Source organism: Filicampus tigris, chromosome 8 (assembly GCF_054856515.1).
Source record: "Filicampus tigris isolate MCC_2025a chromosome 8, RoL_Ftig_1.0, whole genome shotgun sequence".
Taxonomy (NCBI): Eukaryota; Metazoa; Chordata; class Actinopteri; order Syngnathiformes; family Syngnathidae; genus Filicampus; species Filicampus tigris.
In genome coordinates this window covers 23,963,704-23,989,263 of record NC_141224.1, presented here as the reverse complement: position 1 = coordinate 23,989,263, position 25,560 = coordinate 23,963,704, and the positions used below count along the sequence as shown (strand labels likewise).

Sequence of the window (25,560 nt, the reverse complement as noted above, 5' to 3'; positions counted from 1 at the left end):
CCTGTAGCACCTAACTTATTGTAAATTTTGCACTAAATCAGGTGCTGTATCTTTAGGAGCAGCGGCATAGTCACTTTTCAGTGGGTTGTCACCAATGGCTGATACCGTTTTGCATTGTTTGGAAAAAGGGATTACCGATGTTTAAAAGGGAAGTCTACTAAAAATATTCTTTACAATAACATGTTCTATGTGACCTCACTAGTCTAAACACGTTTTTTTTTTTTATTATTAATACTCCATTTGGGGAATAAAAATTAAGCAGTGTAGCGATAATGGGTAATAATTATTTAATTAACAGCGGCTGAATTTTACTGCCTGCAGTACACTTAACCACCACTTGGGGCATTACATTGTTTTCTTTATTAAATTTAAAAGGCTTAAACAGATGAAATAAAATTCTGAAAATCTAATCTTTGATTAGAAGGCTGCTACAGTTAGAGTTTTGAGTTAGTTTTTGAAGCAGAGATGGTAACTTTTATTTAAACACACACAGTACACAATGCAGTTTTATGATGTGAACATTTATTCTCTAAATCTACATGGGAATTGGGAGAAATACGTCATAAGAAAACTAACTACGGTGGAGAGAGTAGCAAAGAATGATAATTTAATAGGATAAAATATAATAAAACAATATAAACAATTAAACATTGACTATCTTGGAACAAGATGTCCATCTTTACCTTTCGGAAAAGATGGACACGCAAATCCGTGACTAACTTCAAGCGGAAGTCAACCCAAACATATTTTCTTCAAGAATATGTTCCCAGCAGGCCCACTAGTTGAAACACATTCTGATTAATTTTGCATTTGTGGATTATAAGATAATTGCAAAATGCACTCGTTGTTAGCCATCTCTGGGGGCGGCCATTTTGTCTTCTGTCGACTGAAAATGACATCACAACTGCTCACAACGGCCAATCGCGGCTTATCTGTTTTCTGAATCTGAGCCATTCCACAAACGCAATATTTATAAGAATGCCCCATTTCAACTAGTGGGCTTGCCTAGAACATATTCTTGAAAAAAAAAAATGTTTGCGTTGACTTCCACATTAACCCTTTTAAACTCAATTTTAAGTACTAATTTGGTTTTGTATACTGGTAATTTTGCCAATGATGGACTCACTGATTGTCTCAGGAGGGCTGAGCTCTAAGGAGTCCGTCCTGATTCGAGCCTCGCAGGTGAGCTGGTCAAGTTGTGAACACATGAGGAAGTTGGATGGGAAAAAAATGGGAGGAAAAGAAAGACAAGAAAAAGAAGAAAAAAATTAAAGCTGTTTCTAAGTCAACACAGGACAGGTTAAAATGGTGTCTAGTGCAAATTAATTGATCTATCCATCCATCCATTATCTATACCACTTATCCTCACAAGGGTTGCGGGCGTGCTATAGCCTATCCCAGCTGTCTTCGGGCAGTAGGCAGGGGACACCCTGAATTGGTTACCAGCCAATCGCAGGGCACACAGAGACAAACAAACATCTGCACTCACAATCACACCTTGGGGCAATTTAGAGTGTCCAATCAACTTAGCATGCATGTTTTTGGTAGGAGGACACCGGAGTACCCGGGGAAAACCCACGCAGGCATGGGGAGAACATGCATACTCCACATAGGGAGGCCGGATTGAACCCACGACCTCTGAACTGTGAGGCGGACGTGCTAACCAGTCATCCGCCTTTAATTGATCTAATTAATCTATTTTTTAATCTTACTTAAAAATTGCAGAGAAAAGCCCCAAATATCCCAGAAACAATTTTTCAATCTACAGTAAATGTATAAAGGTTAAGATGTAGCACAACAGTACATTGACAAAACAACACGTACAATTCTTTGCTATTTAAAAAAAGCAAATCAATCAAGTGGGTGTGACTTTGTTTCTCACCATTGATCCTGCTCTGCTGTTTCCATGGTAACTCACCAAAACCTGTTTTTGTATCCCACAGGCCTTATCACCGGAGACCAAAGATGAGAGAGGACCACCACCAGCAGCAGCAGCAATCACAGAAGCAGAAGAGCCTGAAACGCAAGATGAAGTCTTTGGTAAGAGATTAATCAACATTTAAGTTTGCGTTTGCATATCTACTGGTGCAAGGGCCAGCATGTAAAAAGTGAGCTGTACTGTTCACATTTTTTGGTGTATCTCATAGTAACACTGCTATAAAATTGTTACAGGAAGCACAATCAAACTAGAATTAAAAAAAAAAGATTACCCCACCAATGTGATCGCATTTTATCTACTCTTGCTTTCTTTATTTGTCTGTAAAATTTCCAACAATTTCCAAAGTGACAATTTTCTTATGTACGACATGATGGATGTATTGATTTACAAAAAAAAAAAAAAAAAGAAAAAAAAAGAGCAGTGTTGAATAAGTGTGTAGCGCTTTTAGCTTTGGCCTTCCTTTGTAGAGTTTGCTTGTACTCCCAATGCTTGTATGGGTTTTCTTGGTCCAGACTTCTCGCACATTCCAGAAATATGCATGTTACATAGGCTACATTGAAGGCTCTTAATTCGTCTATTGGTATGAATGTGAGGGTGAATGTTTGCTTGTCCTTATGTCCCATGCCGTTGGCTGGACACCAGTCCATATGTACACTGCTTCAACCAGAGTCAACTGGGATAGACGCTTGCACACTCCCGACCAATGTTGGCAATAAACGGCGTTAGGTAACTCTGATTTTTTTTTTTTTTTTTTTTTTTTTTTCATTAACCTATTAAGGCCTAAAGCGCCTGGCTAAAGAGCTCTCTAAAACCTAAGGTCGTCTTTGGGTAGCAGACAAAAACAGAATTTCCAAAAGAAATTGAAATCTTAGACGTGTGGCTTTCAAATCAGCCCAAGTTTATTAATCGTTACTGCTTCAATCGAAGATGCAAAAATAACATTTTTTTTATCAGTGCAAGAGTAGCACTATTTTTAATTTTTAAAAATCGAGTGGTAAATACCATCCTCTTCTGTTACAAAGACATCAATATCGTCATTGTATATAAACATATATCTTAACCATATCTCAAGTTCCACTGGTTCAAAGTCCACAAGCGTGTCGTCTTTTTCATTACCGACATCCTCCGAGGAGTCATGACACTGTGACGTGTATATCGGCTTTAAAGGTTGAAACGCGCAACAGCGCTCCCGGCTTTAGTGGTAGAAACGCAGAAATGTGCTCCCGGCCTTAACAAGTTAACGGGGTAATCTAGCTAATATTTTTTTCTGTAGTTGAAACGCTGTTATCATTATTGTACGTTAAACGTGATGCATTAAAATTAATTTAGTTTAGGACTACTGCGTAATCCTAATGCACTCTGGCTCAACAAAAAGGGCTCATCTCATGTCTCGTAATTGCAATGTTCCTAGCTCCTCACTCCTCAAAACATTGAATGTGACCCAGAAGTTGAGGTGTGAGAACCGATCATCGATGAGCTTCCGCGCGCGAGCTCTGATCGAGGTACGTCCTCTGCGGAAGTCATGTAGCTCCTCGATGGGGATGTATGGACCGTCAACGATATAGGACTTCAAATTAAATAATTGTAATACATGTTTCTGTCATTTCTTCATTTTTTTTTAGTTGAAATATACATATTTTGCTGAGTTTCTGTTCTATTTGGGGCAGCACTTGATACCAAAAAATACTTGATTTACACTGGCTCATGGCTACTACACCGAATCAAAAAAAATTCTGAGGTTTGCACTGCAGTAGGCTCCTATTTCTCAAATGCATTTGGCCACATGAAGAAAATCAAGTATGTTTGTATTGTTCTTCATAGTTTTTTTTACATTCAACATAATGCATAAGCAACATGCCGGTATCTACATTTTTTAAAGCATCGAGTGGAAACAAAGCATAACGTGGACAATTTTGGTGATAGTAAAACTTTGGACACACAAACGGTGCATTTGTGACTAGTGTTGCACGGGATACCGGTACCAGTATTGTACCGTGATTTTTCGGCGTCAAAAACGGCTAAAAAACACGCAGCTCACCAACTTTTACTTAAAGACAAGTGTACATGAATGCAATGGCGCCTGTCTACTGACATGTGAGAAGCGCCTTAAGTGGCACGCCTCCTTCTGCCTGTGGAAGATGGCATCAAGCAGTGAGTGAAGCTGCCCCGCCGCTCGCTGCCCCTCTGCTGCTTGTTGAAAAGCATGATACGCTAAGTGTCAAATGGAACTTTGCTTACAGTACATGGCCAACAGCCATGGCAAGCCAACCCACATGACAAAGTGCGTCTGTAAGCCTTGTTTTAAAATGACCTTGGCTCGAAGTGGGTACACGTCCAACCTGGCCAAGGACCTTGCTGATCGGAATCCAGAGCTATACCACCAGCTTTAAGAGCGACGGGTTGTGATGCACTTCTAACACTCAAAAATAAGTAGAGTGTGAATTATTTTGTTCACAATTTGTATAATTTGACGAGACATTCGACTAGCTGGGAGCGGATGGGAGAAGAGTGGACACACACGCGTGCACACACAAGCAACATTACTTTGCGTCATCAATATATCAATTAAATGAACATATTTGCTTGACCGTAACAGCGCATATGTATTGTCAATGTCAACAATGAAATGCAGTTAAATATGGCATGTAATGTAAAAGCTTATCGTGAATAAATACATGTTTAACTTTTCACGTTTTGAAAGAGATACATGAAGCACAGAATGTCTACAAGACCGCGTCTGAGATTGTAAGTTTACTTTACTCGGCTGTAGACAACAGAGTTGAAACACTATGTTGTATGTATGTTCACTTTTAATGTGAGCAAAGTACAGCGCATAGAGGTACAGGTTGTTAACTTGACATGTTATTTAACATTGAGAGTGTGATTTTTTTTATTGTAAATACATGTATTTATGTTTTTGAAATGTTTACTTTTGTTTTAAAAAAGATACCATTAGAAGTGCAGCATATACCTCACGTTGTCAGTTTAAGTGCAATATATACTGACATTTATGTACAGTTATCTGGCCATTCTACTCATTTTGAAAACTGCTCGGGGGAGTGGGTGGCTAGGCCACCCAAAATTTCGTATAAAGCAATTTTTTTAGAGTAGTGAAAAGAGGTATTTTACTTGGTAACTAGTTACTTATATTCTAAAGTAATCCGATTACAACCCGGTTACTTTTTTGAGCAAGTAATGGGTAACTATAACTATAACTATAACTATAACTTTTAAAAAGTAATGTTCCCAACACGGCTCCTGACTCTAACAAGGAAAAGCACCATACAAAACAGATGGGAAGGGCTTTTGTAATGCTGCAAACCAGCAGGTAAGGGCAGAGCTAGTTACACATGTTCAGCACAAATTTGATTGTGGAGTGTATATTCCATTGATGGAGGGCATTCTAAAACAGAAACAAGTTGCAGTTGCCAGTGCAAATCAATGTCAGTCTTAATAGCTCATCATCACATAGGGTTGTGTGTGGGGGACAATATGTTTTGAGCTCGCTGCATTCCAAGTAAAACAAGTACATATGACTGGTTACAAAACATCTCATGTTTAAGACTGTGGTTTAAACAAAATTCTTGAATCCCTGCTGACTCGTATCAGTTGCTGCGCGCTCACAGGATTAAGTAAATATGTTACCAGCCTATTCTTACATTATTATTCGTAGACTGTTTTCAGTCCAAAATACAGTATATTTAAAACAAGTGAAGAGAAAAGCTTGAAAGTTTTATAGGGAGGTCTTCTTTACAGCTCTCATAAAAATGAAATCTGAACTGAAAAAGCTGTGTCATTGTCTAACATTCATCTTTCGATGTCAAATGAATGAGTTAATAAGGCATTGATTGAACAACAGACACAAAAAAAACAAACAAGCAAACACAAACTCACTGAATGCAGATCAAAGTGGTGATGCTGTGTAATTTTCAAGACGGGTCAATATTCTGATATGTGCATGGCTGAATATTTGGTGTCCACGAACAATCGATTGTGACAATTTGTTTCTGTTAACAACCGAGCCTTTACGTGCAGAGTGTCTCTTGTGCTTTCAGTGTTATTAGCTGGTTAGACTTTGTCTGATTGATCCGACTCCCAATTGGTTGCTAGTGTTAGGTTATCGTCGCTTGGTTTGATCATTGATCAGGACGATATAAACTCAATCCACAGTGGTGTCCAATGTTATAATGCTCAAAATCAGACCCGCTTACCATTCATCCTTGCGTTTTGCTTTGCTATCTGCAATATGGTAGGTCACTGCAGATGTGACGAGGCGTGATAACGCGTCAGGGAATTAATGATTCAACCTTTGACCTTTGGTCAATATTCTTTCCTATCACTTATCACTCACTCACTCGTGTCTTTCTCCAACAGATGTAATGATTGAATACTATTTTCACAGCAGTAATTTTAGTGTTCTAGTTTCCTATTTCTTTCCAATGTAAAGTTTATTGAGCTGTATCGAGACACTTCAAATTGAAAAGCAGACAAAAATCAGATGTCTTAAACGCCTGACAAAATGTACATTTTTGGACATATAGACAAATGTGCAAAGTCGATAACAAATATAAATGTGCAGCAATACTCATCAGGAGAGTGGAATATCAAGGTACAATGATGAATGTAGTACTGTAACACAATTGCAAGAAAGAAGTTCAAAATTAAAAAACAAAGTGTCACATTGAATGTATGAATCAAATGTTTAAAGGTTAATAGCAAGGGGAAAGAAGCTGTTGGAATGTCCGTCAATTTTGGTATGCAGTCAGTGTTGGTATTGATATGGTGGTTATAAAAATGCTGCTTCGGAGAAATACCGTCTTTGATGCTTAACCACTTTGTATTGCCTGATAAACGCAGCTTGTACTGATAACGTTCGAACAAATTTTCCAGGAACAAACACTATTGTTATATATTTAAACTTTCCACTTTAGAGTGCACCAATACTGGACTAACACAAAGCCCCTAGGTTGATATCACAAGCAGGCAAAATAAAATGAATTAAGAAATATTTTATGCACATTTTTCTATGTAAAATAAAGACCCTGTAATGTAAAACATAAATATGAACAAGTATAGAAAACAAGCCTTCAAAATTGAGGAAAATTCAAGCCGTTGTCTCTGCTCTCTAATGCTGTGGACATGTCTGCTGAATGTACTAAAACCACACACAGCTCAGCTGTCAACTATCAATCAAATACCTGAAAAATTGATACTACTTCCTTTAGCAACTTACTCCTGCACATGCCTTCACATCCTTACGTGTTGGAGGCACCAGAGGCAGAATTCAATTCTGAGCCAAAACACACTAACCTACCTAAAAATCAACCTTGTACCTCTGTCTGCAGCAGACTCAGTCTGCGGCATTTTACAAAATGTTCCCAGTCCGTCATCTGTCAGCAGCTTGGGTACCCGTCCGGCATTCGTCAGTCCGTTGTTTTTTTTCAATCTGGAGCGAATTGTAATCGTCAGTTAAGTCTGTCAATCGGTCCATCAGTACGTCCCCCGACCCCACCCCGCCCCAAAGAAAACACCAGAGCTGGGCATTGTACTAAAAATTGAGCGTCCATTATTCGTCATCCGTCCGCAACGTGGGTACCCTTCCGTTGTCCGTCATTCGCCTTTTTTTTCGGGTTCCAATCACCGTGAGTTCCGTTGGTTACTGGATGAGGCGGAGAGCACGTACTCTGGATCCCCTGCTGCATAATTGAGTGCGTCGGCTGTCCAGTGAAGAGGTGCTGAAACACTTTGCTGCATGTCTACGAGAGGTGAAGAGTTTGATGAGCAGGAACTGCCAGAGTGGCTAGAAAATCTGCATTTCACGGTGGACATGACAGCAAACCTGAACGCGCCAAATGCAGGGGAGAGGAGTCACAGCGCTAAACTTGCCGGAAGAGGTGTTAGCGTTGGAGCGCAAACTGACAGTGTTTGCCAGAGATTTACAGAGAGGAACACTGTCTCACTTCCCCTCCTTAAGGGAGTTCATACAAGCTCACAAGGTGATAAATTCAGAGTATTTGCAGTCTGCAATCACGACAACGCAAGCATCGTTTGCGAAACGATTCCTTGAGAGGAAAAAGCCACGTTGTCCTTCGCTGTCACTCCCCTGACCATCGACTCATCCCTGTTAAATGTGACTAATTTGCAGGTGTAAGTCAACCTGATCTTGAGCTGGAGCTGGCTGACATAGCCGACAAAGATATATGGGTGTCTAAGATTAAACGCCATCTTGAAAATGTTTGCCGTCAGAATGCCACTCTTGCTAGGAATCACAAACTGAGTGATATTGAGAACCCTCCAAGACCTGACAAACTTGCGTTTCAGACATGGAATGCCATCCCCGACACCTACGAAAATATGAAGAAATATGCAGTTGGAGTCTTGTCGATCGTTGGATCCACATATACATGTGAGCAGCTATTCCCCACCCTGAACTATGTTTAAAACAAACACCGCTCATGCCTCACAGATGGCAGCGTGCAGTCCTGCATAAAGGTGAAAGTAATTTCCTAGCGCCTTGATTTGCAAAATAGTGCGCTGGCTGTTCAAATGCGACGTGTTTTTTTTTGGGTGGGGGTAGGATTAGATCATAGAGGGATCAAAATCTAGCAGGAGTTGGTCGTAGTTTGTAGTCGGAAACGCTAACGGAAGCCCATTAAAAATCATAGGCGGACTGGCCCATAGGCGGGTACTAATTTTTGCTGGCCGGACAAAATGGCGGATAAACAGACGGCGGAAGGGTGTCCCGGCTGCAGGTGGAAGGCGATAAACAGAACACAAATTTTTAGTAAAATACCCAGTTCTGCCGAAAGGTTATTATAGTTAGGGACTCATGCCGGTCATCCATCTATGTCCCTTGGCAGCCATTTTAGCTACGGTCTCAAAATCAGGAACATAGAAATGATGAAAAGAAGTTTAACGTTATATCTTACAAAATTCTCAATCTTTGCAAATGTTTTCAGCAATTACCTTCAAAGATGTACCGTGTATTGTATTTCAAAGCAAATCTCTGATAATTTAATACAAATTGGCCATTGTGCAGTATAGGTTATGGCAGGTAAGTTAGTTCAACTTTATTGGTTCCTATTTTAGTGCAGCAGACATGACCAGGCGCCATGACTCACCCCATGCTGTTCAGTGTCTGGGGGTGCCTCCTTGCTCTACTTCCTGTTTGTGCTGCTTTACCACTGAAAGGCAAACACCACCATCAGCTGGGTGGCTGTTAAAAGCTCATAATGGCTCCATTACCTGGAGCAGCCATCTCAGCAAAGCAGACCCCTCTGTCTGTCTGTCTGTTTATTGCTGACACATGCTTCGTTACCATTTCTCCAATATGGCAGGAAGCGCTGAGGGGGACTGAATAGTGGTAGATTCACTGAAAGATAGAAACCTAGCAGGTTTGAGGGGAAAAGTCTTTCTTGAACGGTCGTCTTCATCAGACATTGCTGGGTCTGATACATAGTAATAAACTAGTCAGATTGTAGACCTATTGTACACGTGGAGAACATTGTTTAGTCTAAATGATCTCAAATGGTGTACTATTTTCCTTTATGTCTCACTTTTTCCTTTTCGTCACAGTACACGTTTTTGGCTAATGGTTATATGTATTATTTCAAATGTAGCTACGTATACCGTGCAACAGAATTTTTAATGAAGCAACGAATAATCAGTTCAAAATTGCAAAACACTTATATGGCCCTTTTACACAAAATATGATGTACATGCAATGATCCAGTAGAATGACTGTAAATGTTTACAATATGGAAATCCATTTTAGTTGAGCGATCCATTTTAACTCTGTGATATTGCCACATAGTTGACACCCTCATTATCAAATGTTAGTACACTGTGACTCGGACAAGTTGAGTTTACTTGGAAAACAGTAGTAAACAGTTTACCTTGAAATCCCTAAGTTATGAAAGAGTAAAAATTTGGAGCCAATGGCAATTGTTTGGACAAAAAAAATATATACATTTCCTAATGAAAAAAACAAAAGTTTTGTTAAATTATTTATGCCAAACAAAACAATAAAATGTTCTTCCACTAGATGACTGAAGGTACATAATGACCCTGTATAGCCACGTTTTGTGAATCATTTTGTTAAGTGGTGTGCCGTGAGATTTTTTCCGATGTGAAATATGTGCCTTGGCTCAATCAATGTTGAGAAACACTGCTCTAATCAATATGTCCTCCGACCTTACCTGCATGATGGTCAGAGTGCTGCTTTGGTCCAGTGTCGCAGCGGCTTAATTTACAAGCGCGGACTCCGCTCGCATTATGGACATAACGCTCACAACGCCGCCGCCTGCACCTGCCTGGAATCGCGAAGGGTTGAGAAAAAGCAGATCCTCCCTCGGGCTGTCAAAACATGCTATTTTAAGCTTGCCACAGCTTATATACATGGCGTTATATTACCTTTGGCACAATGGCGATCTATTTTCTCATGAAATCGGAGTTATTTTGGTGGCTATTCTTTTAAGTTAGACGCCTGGTTCACTAAAACCCCTTCTGCGGCCCCTTTCATGATGTCGCCCTGAATCTGGTTGTTGCGTACACCACCCATGAAACAGTAATGAACATTAGTCCCAAACTGCCCCACACCACACACCAGTCCGCTTTGCCCAGCACAACACCGCACGGCCTACGTTGCTTTTACATCAGGATGGAATCGTTCTTCAACTTTCCCAGTATTTTGTCTCATCTTTTCCGGAACCTGTGGCAGGCATCAAATTGAAAATGAAGTTTGAACATTGAATATCTTGTCTTTATAGCCTATAGAATTGAATATAGGTTGAAAAGGATTTGGAAATCATTGTTTCCTGTGTCCCAACTTCATTGGAATTGGTGTTTGTAATGATGTGGAGTGAAGTTATGAACATTTGATGGGCCATGAAACACCCAGCCAGACTCCACCCACCAGGTACGATGAAAACACATATGATTCATATCGCGTAATTCACCCTGTATGAACTGAAAGGGATTCAACACAAGCTCAAAGACGAGTGGGTTTATGCACACAAATGACACGTAATTTTGGGGCAATTATTTGACCCTGTATTTGACCCTGTCAGGGAAGTGATGTGGATTTCTCGAGGGCAGAAGTGTTTAGGTTGTGACCTTGTGGAGCATAGTTACAAATTATTTGAATTTTGTGTTGCATGGCCAATCTTCAAGTTGTTGGCCAACATCCTATGGCTACAGTATAGACCAGACGGACTCTTTCATCCTTATTTTATGGCTCTGTGGCTTGGGAAAATATATTATACTAAGTGAAGTATATGTTATTTGTCTCAAAAATGTGAATCATGTCGTCTTAGTAAATCAAAGTTTTTAACTTCTTTCTTCAGACCTTGTGCAATTTCGGTGATCAACATTCGCCTTCTTCAGAGACGTTTGACAGCACTGTCATGATGTGTCAGCAGGCGGCCGGTGTGCTTGGAAAGCCTAGCGACACCAAAACTGCACAATATGCTTCACATGAGCGCAGAGTTCAAAGCACTCGGATGTCGACGGCTTGGTTTTTGTCCTCTTAATCAGTTCAAGCGTCAAATTGCCGATTGAATGTATTTTGTAGGTAGTGTTATGTGGACGTGAGTGTGCGATAGCAATATAAGGTATTATACAACTGGAAAGAAGCGGTGCCTGGGTACTCAAACAAGCTGGCGTTTTTTGGGGGTTAATGTCAAAAATTCTTTGCGGCTCCCAATGCTTTCTTTTCCGTGGAAACCGGGTCGAAATGGCTCTTTGACTGTTAATGGTTGCCCACCCCTGGTATGGACGGTAAATAGTTCCCAATATAATGTCACCCATCTGTCGAACACAGTTCAGTGATTCTCAAATTGTGGTGCCACAAGTGGTACGCGGAGTTTCCTCCGGTGGTACGCAAAGTTATCATTGAATGTTGTCACACTTGCAACACTGCAGTTGTTTTGTTTACAACCTCTGTAATTTCAGATTTTCTGGGAGGCACTAAGTGGGATTTGTGATTGGCTGGGGAAATCGAGGGGCGAGCAGAGAGGCGCAGACAGAGAGTGTTTTTTTAATTCAGACACATAGCCTGGCAGTTGCAGTACCGTTCTAGTTTAATCTTGTTTCGGCATAATTACAAAATCATTCTTTTTAAGTAAAGAATTTGTTGATAGCGCACTACTTGTCCTGGCTCCTTGATCTAATCCAAGGCAGCTACATTAACAACTATGGCTACTGTGGGAGCACTGGTGAAGGTACCAGATTTACTCAGCCTGTCCAATTGGCTCGAGCAGGTTTAAGCAACACTGAATGAACAGTGCAAGCCAGTGAGAAGTTATGACTCTAACTATATAGAATATGGTTTTATTTGAAGCCGGAGATGGGACGTTTCCAATCCGCAATGTGTGGTGTGTGGCCAAGTGCTAAGCAATAACTGCATAAAACTATCGCATCTGCAGTGAGTGTAGTTGAAGTCCTGCTGTGCATTTGTCTCATCTAAGTATTGTGGTTCAGTATTTTGTCTCCATGGCAGTGTCAGACACAGGGTGACACGAGGCCCATCACTGCCATCATGAAGCCCCTCCTTCCCCCTCAAAGGCCCTGATTGTTCAAGGGAAGCATCCATCACTGAAACAGTGTCCTTTGCTTTGACACCATTGTTCACATTCACTCTTTCCTCTCAGCTCCCTCTCTCGCCTCTGATCTCTTCCTTCTGTGTGACATTTTTCACTTTCACCCACTAAAGAATGAGAGCTTTAGTTGATGGAAATTGGCTGCAGAATTAAAATGTTTTTTTTCTTTTTTCTTTTTTTTCTTTTTTTAGTGTGTCCCAGATGTGTCCTTGATTATGCAAATACATGCATTTTCCTCTTTCCAGATTAGATTTCATCATGTTTCTATGTATTCTGTGTTTGTTCACCATGTTTGTGAGACGGAGTGCATCTGTGTCCTTGTGGCCTCTTGAACTAGTCATCTGGCCTTGACCATCTGGCAGGACGTTTATCCAAAGTGTGTGTGTGTGGGGGCGTGTGCGTGTGTGTGTTTTTTCATTTTACAAGTCCAAGATGAGGGATTGATGGGTGACTGAGAAAATACCAATGCTTGCGCTTGCAGCTACAGTTCACTGATTAAACACACACTTGACAGAATCGTTAAATTAGTTGCTTTTGTCAAGTGATGTACTGTGGTGTTACCACACTAACGCATCACGTTAATGCGCTGCCTGTCTCCTACAGTAACACGTTGCCACATATTGGTTACGTTAGAGGTTTTAAATTAGTACAGTAAATTAACCCTTTCACTCGCCACAGTGGACAGCTATTCAAAAGTTTCTCCCTCCTACACAAACGAACACCCCCAAAAATCCCGAAGTTATCATAATTATCCATGAAAGGGTTAACATCTCTGCACTGACTTTTGAATAACATGAAGAACAGAGAGTTCCCAGTAGATGCATCAAAGAGGAACAGAAAATCTACATGCAGCACAACACAGCAACTCTGAGTGTATTGGTTGCTTCTGGAACAAGAATGTACCCCTGACGGTTTATAAACTGGAAAATTAAAAAGATTTTCATAGCCTGAACAATGCAGCTTGTAATACTCAATACAATGAATACATGTTCAGTTCCTAGTTGGACTACTCCATGTCCACGCTAAGTGTGACTTCATGAACACTCACGAACACTTCATGAAATTCAGGAAGTCATGGGCACTGTCTGATAGAAACTTTCTTGATGTGCCGTTTTTCAAGTTGTTCTTTTTATTTGTACAATGCAAAAGTGGCAGTTAAAATTAATAACTGACAGGTGGAAAGATCACATTAATTATAATTATAATTAGGGCTGTCAAACGATTGAAAATTTTATTCGAGTCAATCACATCTTATAAAATAATTGATCGTAATTAATCGCAATTCGAACTATCTCCAAAATATGCCATATTTTTTGTAAATTGTTGTTGGAATGGAAAGATAAGACGCAAGACAGATATATACATTCAACATACTGTTCATATGTAATGTATTTTTTCATTACAACAACAACATTTATATGTGGCCCTTGTAATATCCTTAGTGTTTATGTTTTCCGAGTGGTCCCTGAAGTGCACACGAGCATGATTGGCTCATGTTATGCTGTGCAGTGCTGTAGTGTAGGTGGTATCAGCACGTCATGTGTCCCTCCTTTAAACTGACTTATTTAACACAAAACAAGACAGCCCTCTTCTTTACTCATCCTCAGTCGCTGAGGCAAACCAATTTATTCACATTTCTGAGATTTAAAGATGCCCTCTTCTTTCGAAATGCTCCTTATACTCCCGCGGGCGACACGCATCCGCTCCGTTGCTCACTTGTGAGTGGGATTATGCATCGGCGGTCATTCTGGGCATTCGTTAAATGCGTCAAATATTTTGACGACATCAATTACAAAATTTAATTACTGCCCGTTAACGGTGTAAATTTGACAACACTAATTATAATACATGTCATGTGTAAGGGCCAAGCCCACCTCTCAAACAGGCAGCAGCAGAGAAAGTGTTATGACTGGTTACGTGATATATCAGTTGCTAAGCAGTTGCTATGGTCCTTCTATGCTTTGTCCTTTATGATGTCATATAGGCCTGAAAGTCAGCTTGAGTTACTCAGGACGTCAAACATTTTTCGAGTGAGGATGCAAACTGTCTTCCACTCCTGATCTCTGTTGTTACTTTGTATTTTTGTGGATAAAGCCTTTTGACTCTTCTACTTCCGTGTCATGTCTGCGTATGGGTCCAAATCCCGATCCTCACGTGACAGAAAGGGTATTGTGCTTGCGCCCAGGTCAGATACGTTTAAATTAAATTATTAAATTAAGTTTAAAAAAAAAAAAAAAAAAAAAAAATAGCCAAGCGCCAACCCAGTATGAATTGCCTAGTGTGAGCGCACCATTAATGTGATCTTATCATGTCGGCTGTATGAATCAAGTGCATTTTTAAGCATTGGAACCATTATCTATCATTTGACGTCATTTTTCAAATGGGAGGTCAGGCACATTAAAGGAGCCTGCCGGGAAAGCAGAATGTTCTGGTTGTTTCGTTGTCAGTCTTTTTGCTGAATGTCCTGAATGCCGCATGGGTTTTTAGAAACAGTGAAACGTCTTTTCTCGCATTGTGGGTGCTTCACATCCAGCATGAATGTATCAGCAGAGGGGTTTTTACCGCTGGGTAGGAGTTTTGGTCTAAAGCCACATACTGTAATTCCTCGTGTTTGTTCAAAGGAATGCTTTCCGTTCCACAGACCCACAAAGCTCGGCTTCACATCCTCTTCACACCAAGGAAGAGGAGGAAAACTGATGAGATTTAGTGCCCACTCTCTGCATACCTTAAACAATCAAGATGTTGATCTTGCTGCTTTTGTTCTAAATTTCACAAATGAACAGATCAGAGAAGTGGTAACTAAGCCTAAATTCATGTTAAGTTCAGTGTCATTATACTCTACAAAATTTAAAAGGCATTATATTTTCACCAAAGTCTAAGTGTAAAAACTGTAGCAGATAGACATTTAAAGCAACATTTTGCTCATCATTTTAGCATGTGCCAAAAGACTGCGCCCCAATGATTTCAAAACTTGCACGTGAAGTTCGAGTAATAAATTTGTTAAAAGTCCCAGTAGAGTGACAATAAATGTCTTGTGTTGTTAACAAGGCTACCAAATTTGAATGAATGAAAAAAATCAAGTGCATAAAATAGGGCTTCAAAATAGTGAAAAATTAATATTCTCACCGCTCTCAAACGCTGTGGGCGTGTCCGCTGAATGTGCGGAAACCACGCCCAGCTCAGCTGTCAACTGTCAATCAAACACTAGTACTACATTCTGGAAAAATGGATATTATTTCATCTAGCATCTTTCTTATGCCTACCCATAACTAGATATTTGAGCCGCAAAAATACATAAGCTTAAAGCCTCCGGTGGCTGGAAAATATCCAACCGCGTCGTCGCATTTTTTCCACACCATGATAACGAGGCACTCGCATGGCCTAGTCGTGCAGTGTACACATAGTCCCCTCAGCAGATGACCGTATGCTACCCATTTTTTGTGACCGTAGGGCTGAATGCATACAAGTGTACCAATGAATGCCCGCTTCAAATCGTTCTTGTGAGAGAAGCTCCCATTCTTTGTAATTCGAATTTAAAGGACTATAAAGATTTCCAGATGGCTTAAAAGTCCTGCATGAAATACTGCAAACATCACAACAAACGCAGGAGCTCTGTTTCTTTTCACTTTTGCGTGGTCATCCTTTGGATGATTGATAAGCATATGTGCAGCGTGTGTGTGGAATACAGTACATACCAATATGAACTCTGAAATGTAGTATGATTTGAACCACCATTTGTAGTATGATTCTGCGGTCTGCATGCATGTAAATCCAAAGCCGTCTGTGTACGCACAATATGGAAACTGTGGAAGATCCTGAAAGTGGCCACACCAGCATAAAGCCACTCTCCACATGCTGGCTGTCACATCAGACTTTTTCTTTTTTGCCCCCCTCGCTGTTCCTCCTTCTGTACACGCCCTCTGAATTTGCTGCTGTCAATGAGACACTCTAAAGCGGCCATGCCAGCAGACTATCCAAAAGGAAAATGTATTAAAGGGGTGCAGGCAAAGCTAGCTAGCTAGCTAGCTATCTGCACATTGCAATCCACTCATGTTGGGATTGAGGTGCAGCGCCGGGCTCTGTTTCAGCCACACCTGAAAAAAACCTGGAAAAATTACATAGTGAAAAAGAGTTTAGCACTATGTCTACAACTGAGTCAACAACTCTGTCTTTGCAAATGTTGGGCAAGAATCTTCTTCGTACATGTGTAATGTACTTGACTCATTAACTGCTAGGTAATTTCAGACCCTCTTTTACCCTAACGTTTGAAAAAAATATATATAAATAAATTCCTGGGATTGAAGGGCTGGACTATGAAAAGACATAAAAACTTTTTTGGCAGTGAATGAGTTACAACTTACCCAGTTTTTAAGATATCGTTAGCCACATAGCATAATTCAAGTCATTCAAAAAGTCATTTTTGAGCCAAATTGTGATATCTGCTGAATCTTTAACTCCTTTCTCTGGTGTATCATCCTGCCTTTCTGCCTATGCCCTTGGCCAATCACAACAGAATCCATCTATCCATTTTCCGAATGGCGTATCCTCATGAGGGCCAGCCAATCGCAGTAGAATCCTAAAACACTATCTTCATGTTATGTCTTTGACTTTTTTCATTTTCAATTTTCATGCTACAAACAAAATGAAGAAAGACAAAGAGGGCTCAGCTGTCCACAGGTCAAGCACTAGCTCTTCTTATTGATTGTTTTTCATCTGGTAAGAATTTTGCAGACACTAAATATAATTTCAATTAAATAGATTATGAACTATATATTTAAACCTTAAACCACAGTTTTTTTCGTTGGCGAGTAGCTAGCAAAGACTAGCCAACATAGGTGAGGTTTCTCTACTCTTAAGTTGCTCCTTTCTAGTCACTATATAGCAACTCTAACCCTCCCCCTCCCCATGTCTTGGTGGGAGTCAGCGGAGGAACAGGACGCAATTTATCCATTCAAAATTATTGTAAATACATTGTACATAATGTCCTAAAACGGCCACTTCATCCTGTAAAAAAAAAAAAAAAAAAAAAATGATCGGCACAATTTGGATTTTGTGGAGGTGAAAATGGCTTTTCCTCATAGGAGCTCACATTTAATGTCAATAAAATCCAAAATATTGTACCGATTGCTTTTATATTTTCACAGGTTTAAGTGGACATGAGTAGAGCTGCGCATATGAATTTTGGTGACTATTGGTCACCATTTTCAGACACTAGGTGACAACAGAACGTGCCAAAACAAGCCAGGAAACAATATTACAATGCTTGCCTCCTTCCCTCAATGACGTTGCAGGCTGAGATGGAAAAAAAAAAAGAAAAAAAAAAAAAGAAGGCCACGCCCATAAAAATACTGAATATTGTGATAAAAATGCCGTAAATCAGTATATAGTTTTTCGCAGATCTGGGCGTTCCGCCTTTGTGACGGACTGGTCCGCCTATCTGCCTATGATGGATGCCCATTTTGTAGGTGTTGGACAATAAACGGGTTAGTCTGAAACGCTAACGGAAGCCCATTTAAAATGATCGTCGGACCGGCCTTTAAGCGATTACTATTTGGTCTGGCTGGACAAAATGGTTGATAAACGGACGGCGGAAGGGTACCCCGGCTGTAGGCGGAAAGGCGATAAACAGGCCGCAATTTTTTTGTAAAATGCCCAGCTCTGGTTTTTCGTTTCATGAATATATCCGATATTAACTGAAGGAGCACTCTTTCAAAACACACCTTCTGCCACCAGACTAGTGAATAATTAGCCCTTGGTCTTGTTTGCATGTAGTGCTTTTTCTGCAGTAGCTGTTCCTCAAAGTGGTAACTATGCAGCAGGCGGAGATGTGTTGAGTTTTTCTTGAGTTCACAGCTTCCCATTTGGTTAATCTTTTTGACCACTTTATCCAATCTTTATGCAACAGCATAAGTGAGAAGAAAATCCTGTGATTTAAAGTTTCCAATGAAATCATTAGTAATAGACTGAAGTGTTTTTTCAGGGCCGATACCGATTATTAGTAGTCAAGGAGGCTGATAATCGATATTTGAAGAATGTTAATACGCAGAAAAAAAGGGAAAAAAATTAAGGGGAAACACAATTAAATATCTCCTTGAAGTTTACAACAGTAGTAGTTTTCCCAAAATTGAATATAATGTAACAGAAATGTTCATCTTTCACGCATCAGTTATCTTTGTTCTAAAGAAAAAAAAAGTGCATCTTCAACGCAAGCCACTGTCCAGCAGTGAAATGAACATCTCATCGAGGCGACTGTCTTCTTTCCGTTGCTTTTTGTGTTTTTTCCTCTTTATTCTTGTGGGTCCCATATGCAGCTGCATCTTTGTCATACTGGATTTCTGTGGCAGAAAGCAATGAAACAGGCACAGCCATTTTTGACTTTAACTTGGCAGTGCTTTGCTATGAACTTTAATGTAGCTTACAGACATGCACTTACTCACATCTTATTTCCCTCTCAATATTATCAACAACCTTATTTCAAGTAGTTAAACCTCTCTCCGGAACCATATGGTTGACGCAGCAAATTAGCGGCTAGTTGGAAGTTAGCCTGTAAGCTATCGGCTCCCCATTGACTACTAGCATGGGGAGGCAGCTTTATTTATATAGCACATTTAATACACAAGGTAACTTGGTGTGTTTTACACTGAAGTACAATTGCTCTAAATTCAATTGATTAACACTTACAGGAACGTGTAGAGAGACTGAGAGCGAGCAGAGCTGCCGATGTACTTGTGTTTATATAACGTGAATGGGCTCATTAAGTAACGTTACAAGTACCTGTGAATTGTAGAAGTTATTTATTATTATTTCGTAGCCTTAACTTACCTTCGCTCACTGGACCGTTTGTGATATTTGCTCCTCTCCTGGTGCGTGATTCTTGAGAGGCAGAGCAAACGCCGAGCAACAGCTTTCACTGCTGATTGGCTGTTACCCACTGAATGAGCAACCAATCAGATGGTGCTGTCGGCGGGTCAATACCGGAGAGAGTCTCAGCAGACAGAGACGTGCGCTGCTGCTATCAGAGCCAAAATAACTCAATTTTTAATTGATTGCATATCGTCCGTTGGATTAGTAAAAAAGGCCAATGCCGATAATCGACAAAATGCCAAATATCGGCCCTGATACTGGCCCTGAATATCATTCCTTCACTACAAATCACATTGATGACCAGAGGTGGGCTTTTACAAAAAATTCCCGGTCTGTTTATCGCCTTCCGTCTGCAACCTGAGTATCCTTCCGCCGTCCGTTTATCAGCCTTTTTGTCAAGCCGGACCTAATAGTCGCCTATAGGTCGATCCGACTATCATTTTAAACGGGCTTCCGATATCGTTTCCGTCGACCAACTTCAGGCCCCCATTAAATGCATTAAATGCTATCTTGGTTGAGACTTAAACAATTGTAAACTGATACTCCCAGGACGTAAGTGGATGTCAATTGGAAATTGGCCAGCTAATGGGCTTAACATATTGTCAATGAATTATGAAACCTCTACCACGGTGTCATGCACGGACACTTTTTTGTTTGTTTGTTGTGTGGCGTTGGGGGTGTGTGGGGGTTTTCAGACTGATGGTAAGGATGGAAGCACTTTAAAAGGATGAGGTCGGACTGATGGTAAGGATGGAAGCACGTTAAAAGGACGAGGTCGGAGGATGATTATTTTTATAAATAAGGACGGAGGGACGATAGCGGAAGGGTGCCCAGGGAGCGGACGGAGGACGCAAAATAGGGTAAAGTGCCCATCTCTTAAGTTCTCATATTGAAATTGAGTGGCCCCAGCTGCCTGCTTGACTTCGAATTACAGAACAGTATAAGAAAAATATTTCATGAGTCATACCATTGAGGGTGAGTTATACAAAAGCCAGGATGATCTGGTCGAAAGACATGAGCGTACCGGTAACAATATTGTAGATGAGAGGTGTCCAAAGTACGGCCCATGCGCCATTTCCATGACATAAACTACTAAGAATAACATTAAACACAGCCATCTTAAGTTTGTCTGTATTCTAATTCTTACTTTTGATACTTCTGCTGCATTTGAGGAAGGTGGGAAGTCAGACTTTTCCAACTCCCGACTAGAAAAAGTGCACTAGAACGCCCCTTTGAACTGTCTGGTTTGAGTTGCGAGTTTGGAAAAAAGAAAGGACCTCTTTTTTCAGCTGATCACTGACCAGCTTCAATCTGACGTTACAGGACAATGCTGACCCCCATGGAGACAGACCATGAATGGCAAAACATAATTTACAAGATTATAATCATATATTTACCTTTATTTATTACACCTTTATTTATTTATTACATTAATATAGTTATTCTGAATAACTTTATTGACTGTGTGAAGATATGCCGTTCTCTCTCTGCATGAAGTTATTTGATTAAATAAATTAAATGCTTTGAAGACAAGATGTGTTGTGATGAACCAGAACAACAAATAATTGATCAGAATCAGTCATTTTTGTTGTTTACGTTCACATCAAATGCTTTGAGGTCGGAACTGGGACAATCCAAGAGTTGGATATATCCGACTTTTCCACCTTCCTCGAATGCAGCAGTCATGTCATGCCACTTGTGTGCAATGTACAAAATAAGATAAGTAATAATGTTTAGACATGCTGGGAAAATAGAATGAAGTTAAGAGAAGGTGTGGCTTCATGACAAATCACTTTAGGTGCCACAATTCCATTGCCGCATGTTTCAATTACTATTTTGTTCCTCAACAGTTGATAGTTGATATGCAATGATGTTATTGCAGTAAAATAAGAAAATATGCAAAGACATTTTGTAAATAATCATTTTGCATTGAGAAGACAGCAGAAAGTTGACTGAAGTTCCTTGTGGTGGTGTAGTAAGGATTTGGACCTCTGTGGAAAAAATATTTTTTTCGAAGGTAAAACTTGTAGTTTTATATACTGTAGAGCAGTGGTTCCCAACCTTTTTTGGCTCATCTACCCCCAAAACCTTTTTGTCATACTATGAGTTACCACCTCACCCATACGTTTTGATTATTATTGCATTGTATTACTGATTATTACATGAAGATCATTGTACATTCCTCTTCTCGTTTGCCTTTCTTATGGATTATCTTCAACGAGGAGTGTTATCTCTTAGAAAATGGATTGCAAAAGTTCCAAAAATGAGAAAAACATCTTAGCGAAATCTTCGGAGACCTCTTTGACATCGTGCTTGGTGGCATTCTCTGTTGTTTTGTCACTGTGGGGCATTCTTTTGGAAAAAGCGCTTGTCGAATTCTTAAAATGTTGCAAGATGAGACCGAACTGTGTGGACACATCGTTTTTTTAAAAATTAATGATGGAAAAATCACAAGCCCCATGTGCCATAACAGCACTACAAAGCGATTTTGTCTGCTTCATTATCCAACATTGTCTGCTAGTCTTGCTGCCTTCATTTCTGTTCCCTAGTGACAAGTTTACAGATTAGATAATAACATTACCTTACAATAATAGCCGAACATTATTTTGGTAGTAAACTAGGTTGAGAGAAAAACAGTACCTCTGTATTGTTGTGGCAACACTTGATAGCCTTTCTTAGTCATGTGTGTACTGTCTAATAATACATTTATTGACAATCCAGTTTATTATGGCGTTGTGTACAGTGTTTGTACACACTTTGGAGCACAAAAATGTGATCATACTTTGTTGATTTCAAGACAACATGTTGTTTGGCATGTACACGTGCTTCAAACTGTTAGAATTGGGGCGCGAAGTCCTTTTTCGCTTTAGACTCTATGGTTTGATATGATTTGCACCGATGCTCCAATACTTACGATCACAAATTAATTTGCTGTTCCCATACATATGATTATTAATGATAAATTACCTTCTTCAACTTTAAAACCATATACAGGTCTGAATACCAAAAAAGAAAATGTCAATCTCATAATTATTTTATTCATCTTTTGATGTCACAACTCAAACATTATCAGACTTCATTGGCCTGGTACATGACTGTGATTTTAGATTAAAATCCAACTACTACAAAGCACATCATAAACATGAACCATAATCTGGTTCCACATTCCAAATGTTGGAATTGTGGTTGGTAGTCAATGTTGTTTTGGTTATTATTATTATTATTATCATTATTATTATTTATATTATACTTAGAAATGAAAATATTCCACTACTTAGTCACCCAAACTCCAAACGTTTTGGAACCAAGACCCTCCTTGGCAATTCTTTACTCTATACGGCAACCTATTTTTCATTTCATTATCTTTGATGTTGTACTAAACACCGACACTGAGATTGATGGAATAATTAAAATGGGGCTAAAATGTCAAATTAGAAAGGAACTCAGGGGCGGGATGCCGTGGGCCATCTGCCAAATGAGGATATTTTGTAATATTTCAATATCAGGCTGAAATCTGGGGGTAATGATGGTTACATAATCTGAGATCTCCACAAAGTTTACTCTTGTTGACATCATGGGGTGGTCAGCTACAGTATGTATATGAACAGAATGCTATTTGAATTCATTCCTTTGTTCTTTTACTTATTCCATTCAGGAACACAAGTGATCTGAAACCTATCCCATCTGATCATGGGCAGAGTATGTATAGATCGTTATTGCTAACATACTTACCTATGGGTTTTGTAGTCGTCAATAAAAAATAAAAATGCATGTTTTGGCGGTGGGAAGGTGGAGTACACTGAGTGGAATAAAACGCACCACCCAGAATCTTTTGACTGTGGGACAGACATGCTAACCTCTTAGCATCTCTTTTCAAGGGTTTTACTTTTCCGCCGAAATGGGATTTTGAATTTTTCTTTGCCCATTTGAGGGATTGAATGATGGGATGTCACCAATCGTTGTCAAATGGGGTTTGTAAAGCCCTTTGCGATTCTTTTGTGGGTAAGAGCTATACAAATACTTCACTTTGCGTTTGCTGTAGGTTTTATCTCCTATTTAGTTTAGGCTGGTAACAGACAAACCCATGAGAAATAATCCCTCATACACAAAATCTGCGGCTGTGTGTATGCAGAGATTATCTCTGCATGAACATATCTTGAAAACAAAATGGCTTGTCCACACTTTTCAATATTTTCTGAAGCGAAAACATCAAGAGTTTTTGACCATTTTTAAGCATTGTTTTCTTGTCAAACAGTGTGTCAAACAGAGATAAAAAATGGCGGACTTTCTGGCGAGTTCAATGTATAGGCCTAGATAGACCAAATCGACGCCGGAGGTCGTCGTGGCGTCTGAATGCGCCGTCTGATTGGTGTAGTGACCACCGTCGTAGTGTCGTAACTTGTCAGTAAGTGTCTTGCGTTTACGCATGTTGAATCGGCGTCGCCAGTCGTGACATTTGGTCTCTCTGATTGGCTGTTAGCTAGCAAATCACCGCTCGGAGCACCAAAGGAGAGTGACAAATGTGGATAAACAGTGAGCACGCCTTCGCTGCCTTAATCTACTTACAAGTACAAGAGCAAGGGTTGACAATTTAAGTATTTCACAATACCGTGTCAAGAACATGATGGATTACTTCGCGTGGGAGTTCATCGTGAGCGAAGAATAGAGCTGAATGCGTTGTTTACGTTTTTATAATCCGCCCCCGGCCAATAGCTTTCCGGTTGGATTTTTTTAACCATGAGAAATAGTGACTACCGCCGCCGATGGTATGGAAGGGTATTACATCTCACGCATGGGCAGAACGTACTTTAACGGTCAGCGTCGCTCTCTGTCGTTGCGGTGTATTTTTTCAGCGTGACGTGCCGACAGCCGGAAGGACGCCACAGGGGTAAGCGTCTGTCACAGTTGTCCAGCGTCTTTTTGGTCTATCTAGGCCTGATGGCTCCATGAGACTGTTTTGCACATCTTTTACAGCATATGCCTTCTAATTTTTGTAGACCTGGGTTAAACAGAACTGGGGCTGCTTCATTAAATATTTGTAGGGGATGCTAGTGAGCCATTTTTAACCCTCAGAAACACTGTTTTTTTGCTAGGTCTGATGTGTTTGCAAAATGTCCTATTTTCACTCAGGTTTAGAACATCCAAATTAACATAAACTTTCATGGCAAACAGCACATCGCCACAGCAACAGCGTTTGACAAAATGAAATGCTTTGCTTTAGCTTTTCATCTTGTATCGCTTTAGCTGAAAACAGCCACAGTTTCAAGACACTCAGGTAAAATGTCTAGGAAGAGATCTTTAAGATGTGACCTCTATAAAAGGCAAAAAAAAAAAAAAAGGTGAAGGGGGGCAGATTTAAAAGAAAATTCTAAATTGCGGACTTCCTGTTAGGTTTAGCATATGGCTTTGTAGGTCTTGGGCTCTTGTTTATGCCTCCAACTTTTTGCAGATCTTGTAAATATACAACAATGAAATGTACAATCTGGGATGCTTTGTAAAAACTTTCTTGGGGGCGCTACTGTGCCATCTTCTTTTTTAAACTGCACAAAAAACTAATAAAATATAGATTTTGCATTGAGAACTGTATTTTGAAAAATGAAATATAGTAACAGCACGTATTTGCACATACTTTGTCCATATCTTAAATGACAGTTGTGTCATACATTTGGTTAGGAAGTGCTTGGTCCTATGTGGCCCTCGAGTTTTTTTTTTTTTGTATGTCACATAGTGCTACACATGCTTCCGAATTTTGATAGGCTTGATCAAATGATCACGGATTTTGTTTTACCAATTTAGGGGGCGCTACAGAACTGAATTTTTTTTCAATTGTTGCTGACAACTTTAAATCACCATGCCTGATGAGTGTGCAAAGTTTGACAAGTTTTCATGCATGTTTAGGCCCTGAAAATTCGATTCATTGTGAAAAAAAAAATTGGTAAATAAGAATAATTTGAACAAAAACAATACAGTACTCACTACTCGGGCCCTATATGCTACGTGACAACATAGACAGGAAATTAATTTGTACGTCACCACATACAATATGTAGGCCAAGAGGATGAGCCTATGAGGTTAAAATTGAATAAATATAGTAAATATTTATAATATGATAGAAGATACCCATTATTAGTCCCTCAAGGTGACAATTGGCATCGTTTC

The 25,560-nt window shown here is 39.9% G+C and overlaps 1 protein-coding gene across 5 annotated transcripts in view; it reads left to right on the top strand.

The window, feature by feature from the left end:
- LOC147144116 (myelin basic protein-like) overlaps positions 1-25,560 on the top strand; it is a 62,052-nt gene that overhangs the window by 32,284 nt on the left and 4,208 nt on the right. For 4 of the 5 annotated variants that reach the window (XM_086037866.1, XM_086037864.1, XM_086037863.1 and 1 more), the window contains one exon: positions 1,944-2,040. In XM_086037866.1, coding sequence (XP_085893992.1) covers positions 1,944-2,040 — 97 coding nt within the window. Of the gene's footprint in view, positions 1-1,943; positions 2,041-14,571; positions 14,723-25,560 lie in introns of those variants that run through there. The other variant, XM_086037867.1, reaches the window with a different exon arrangement.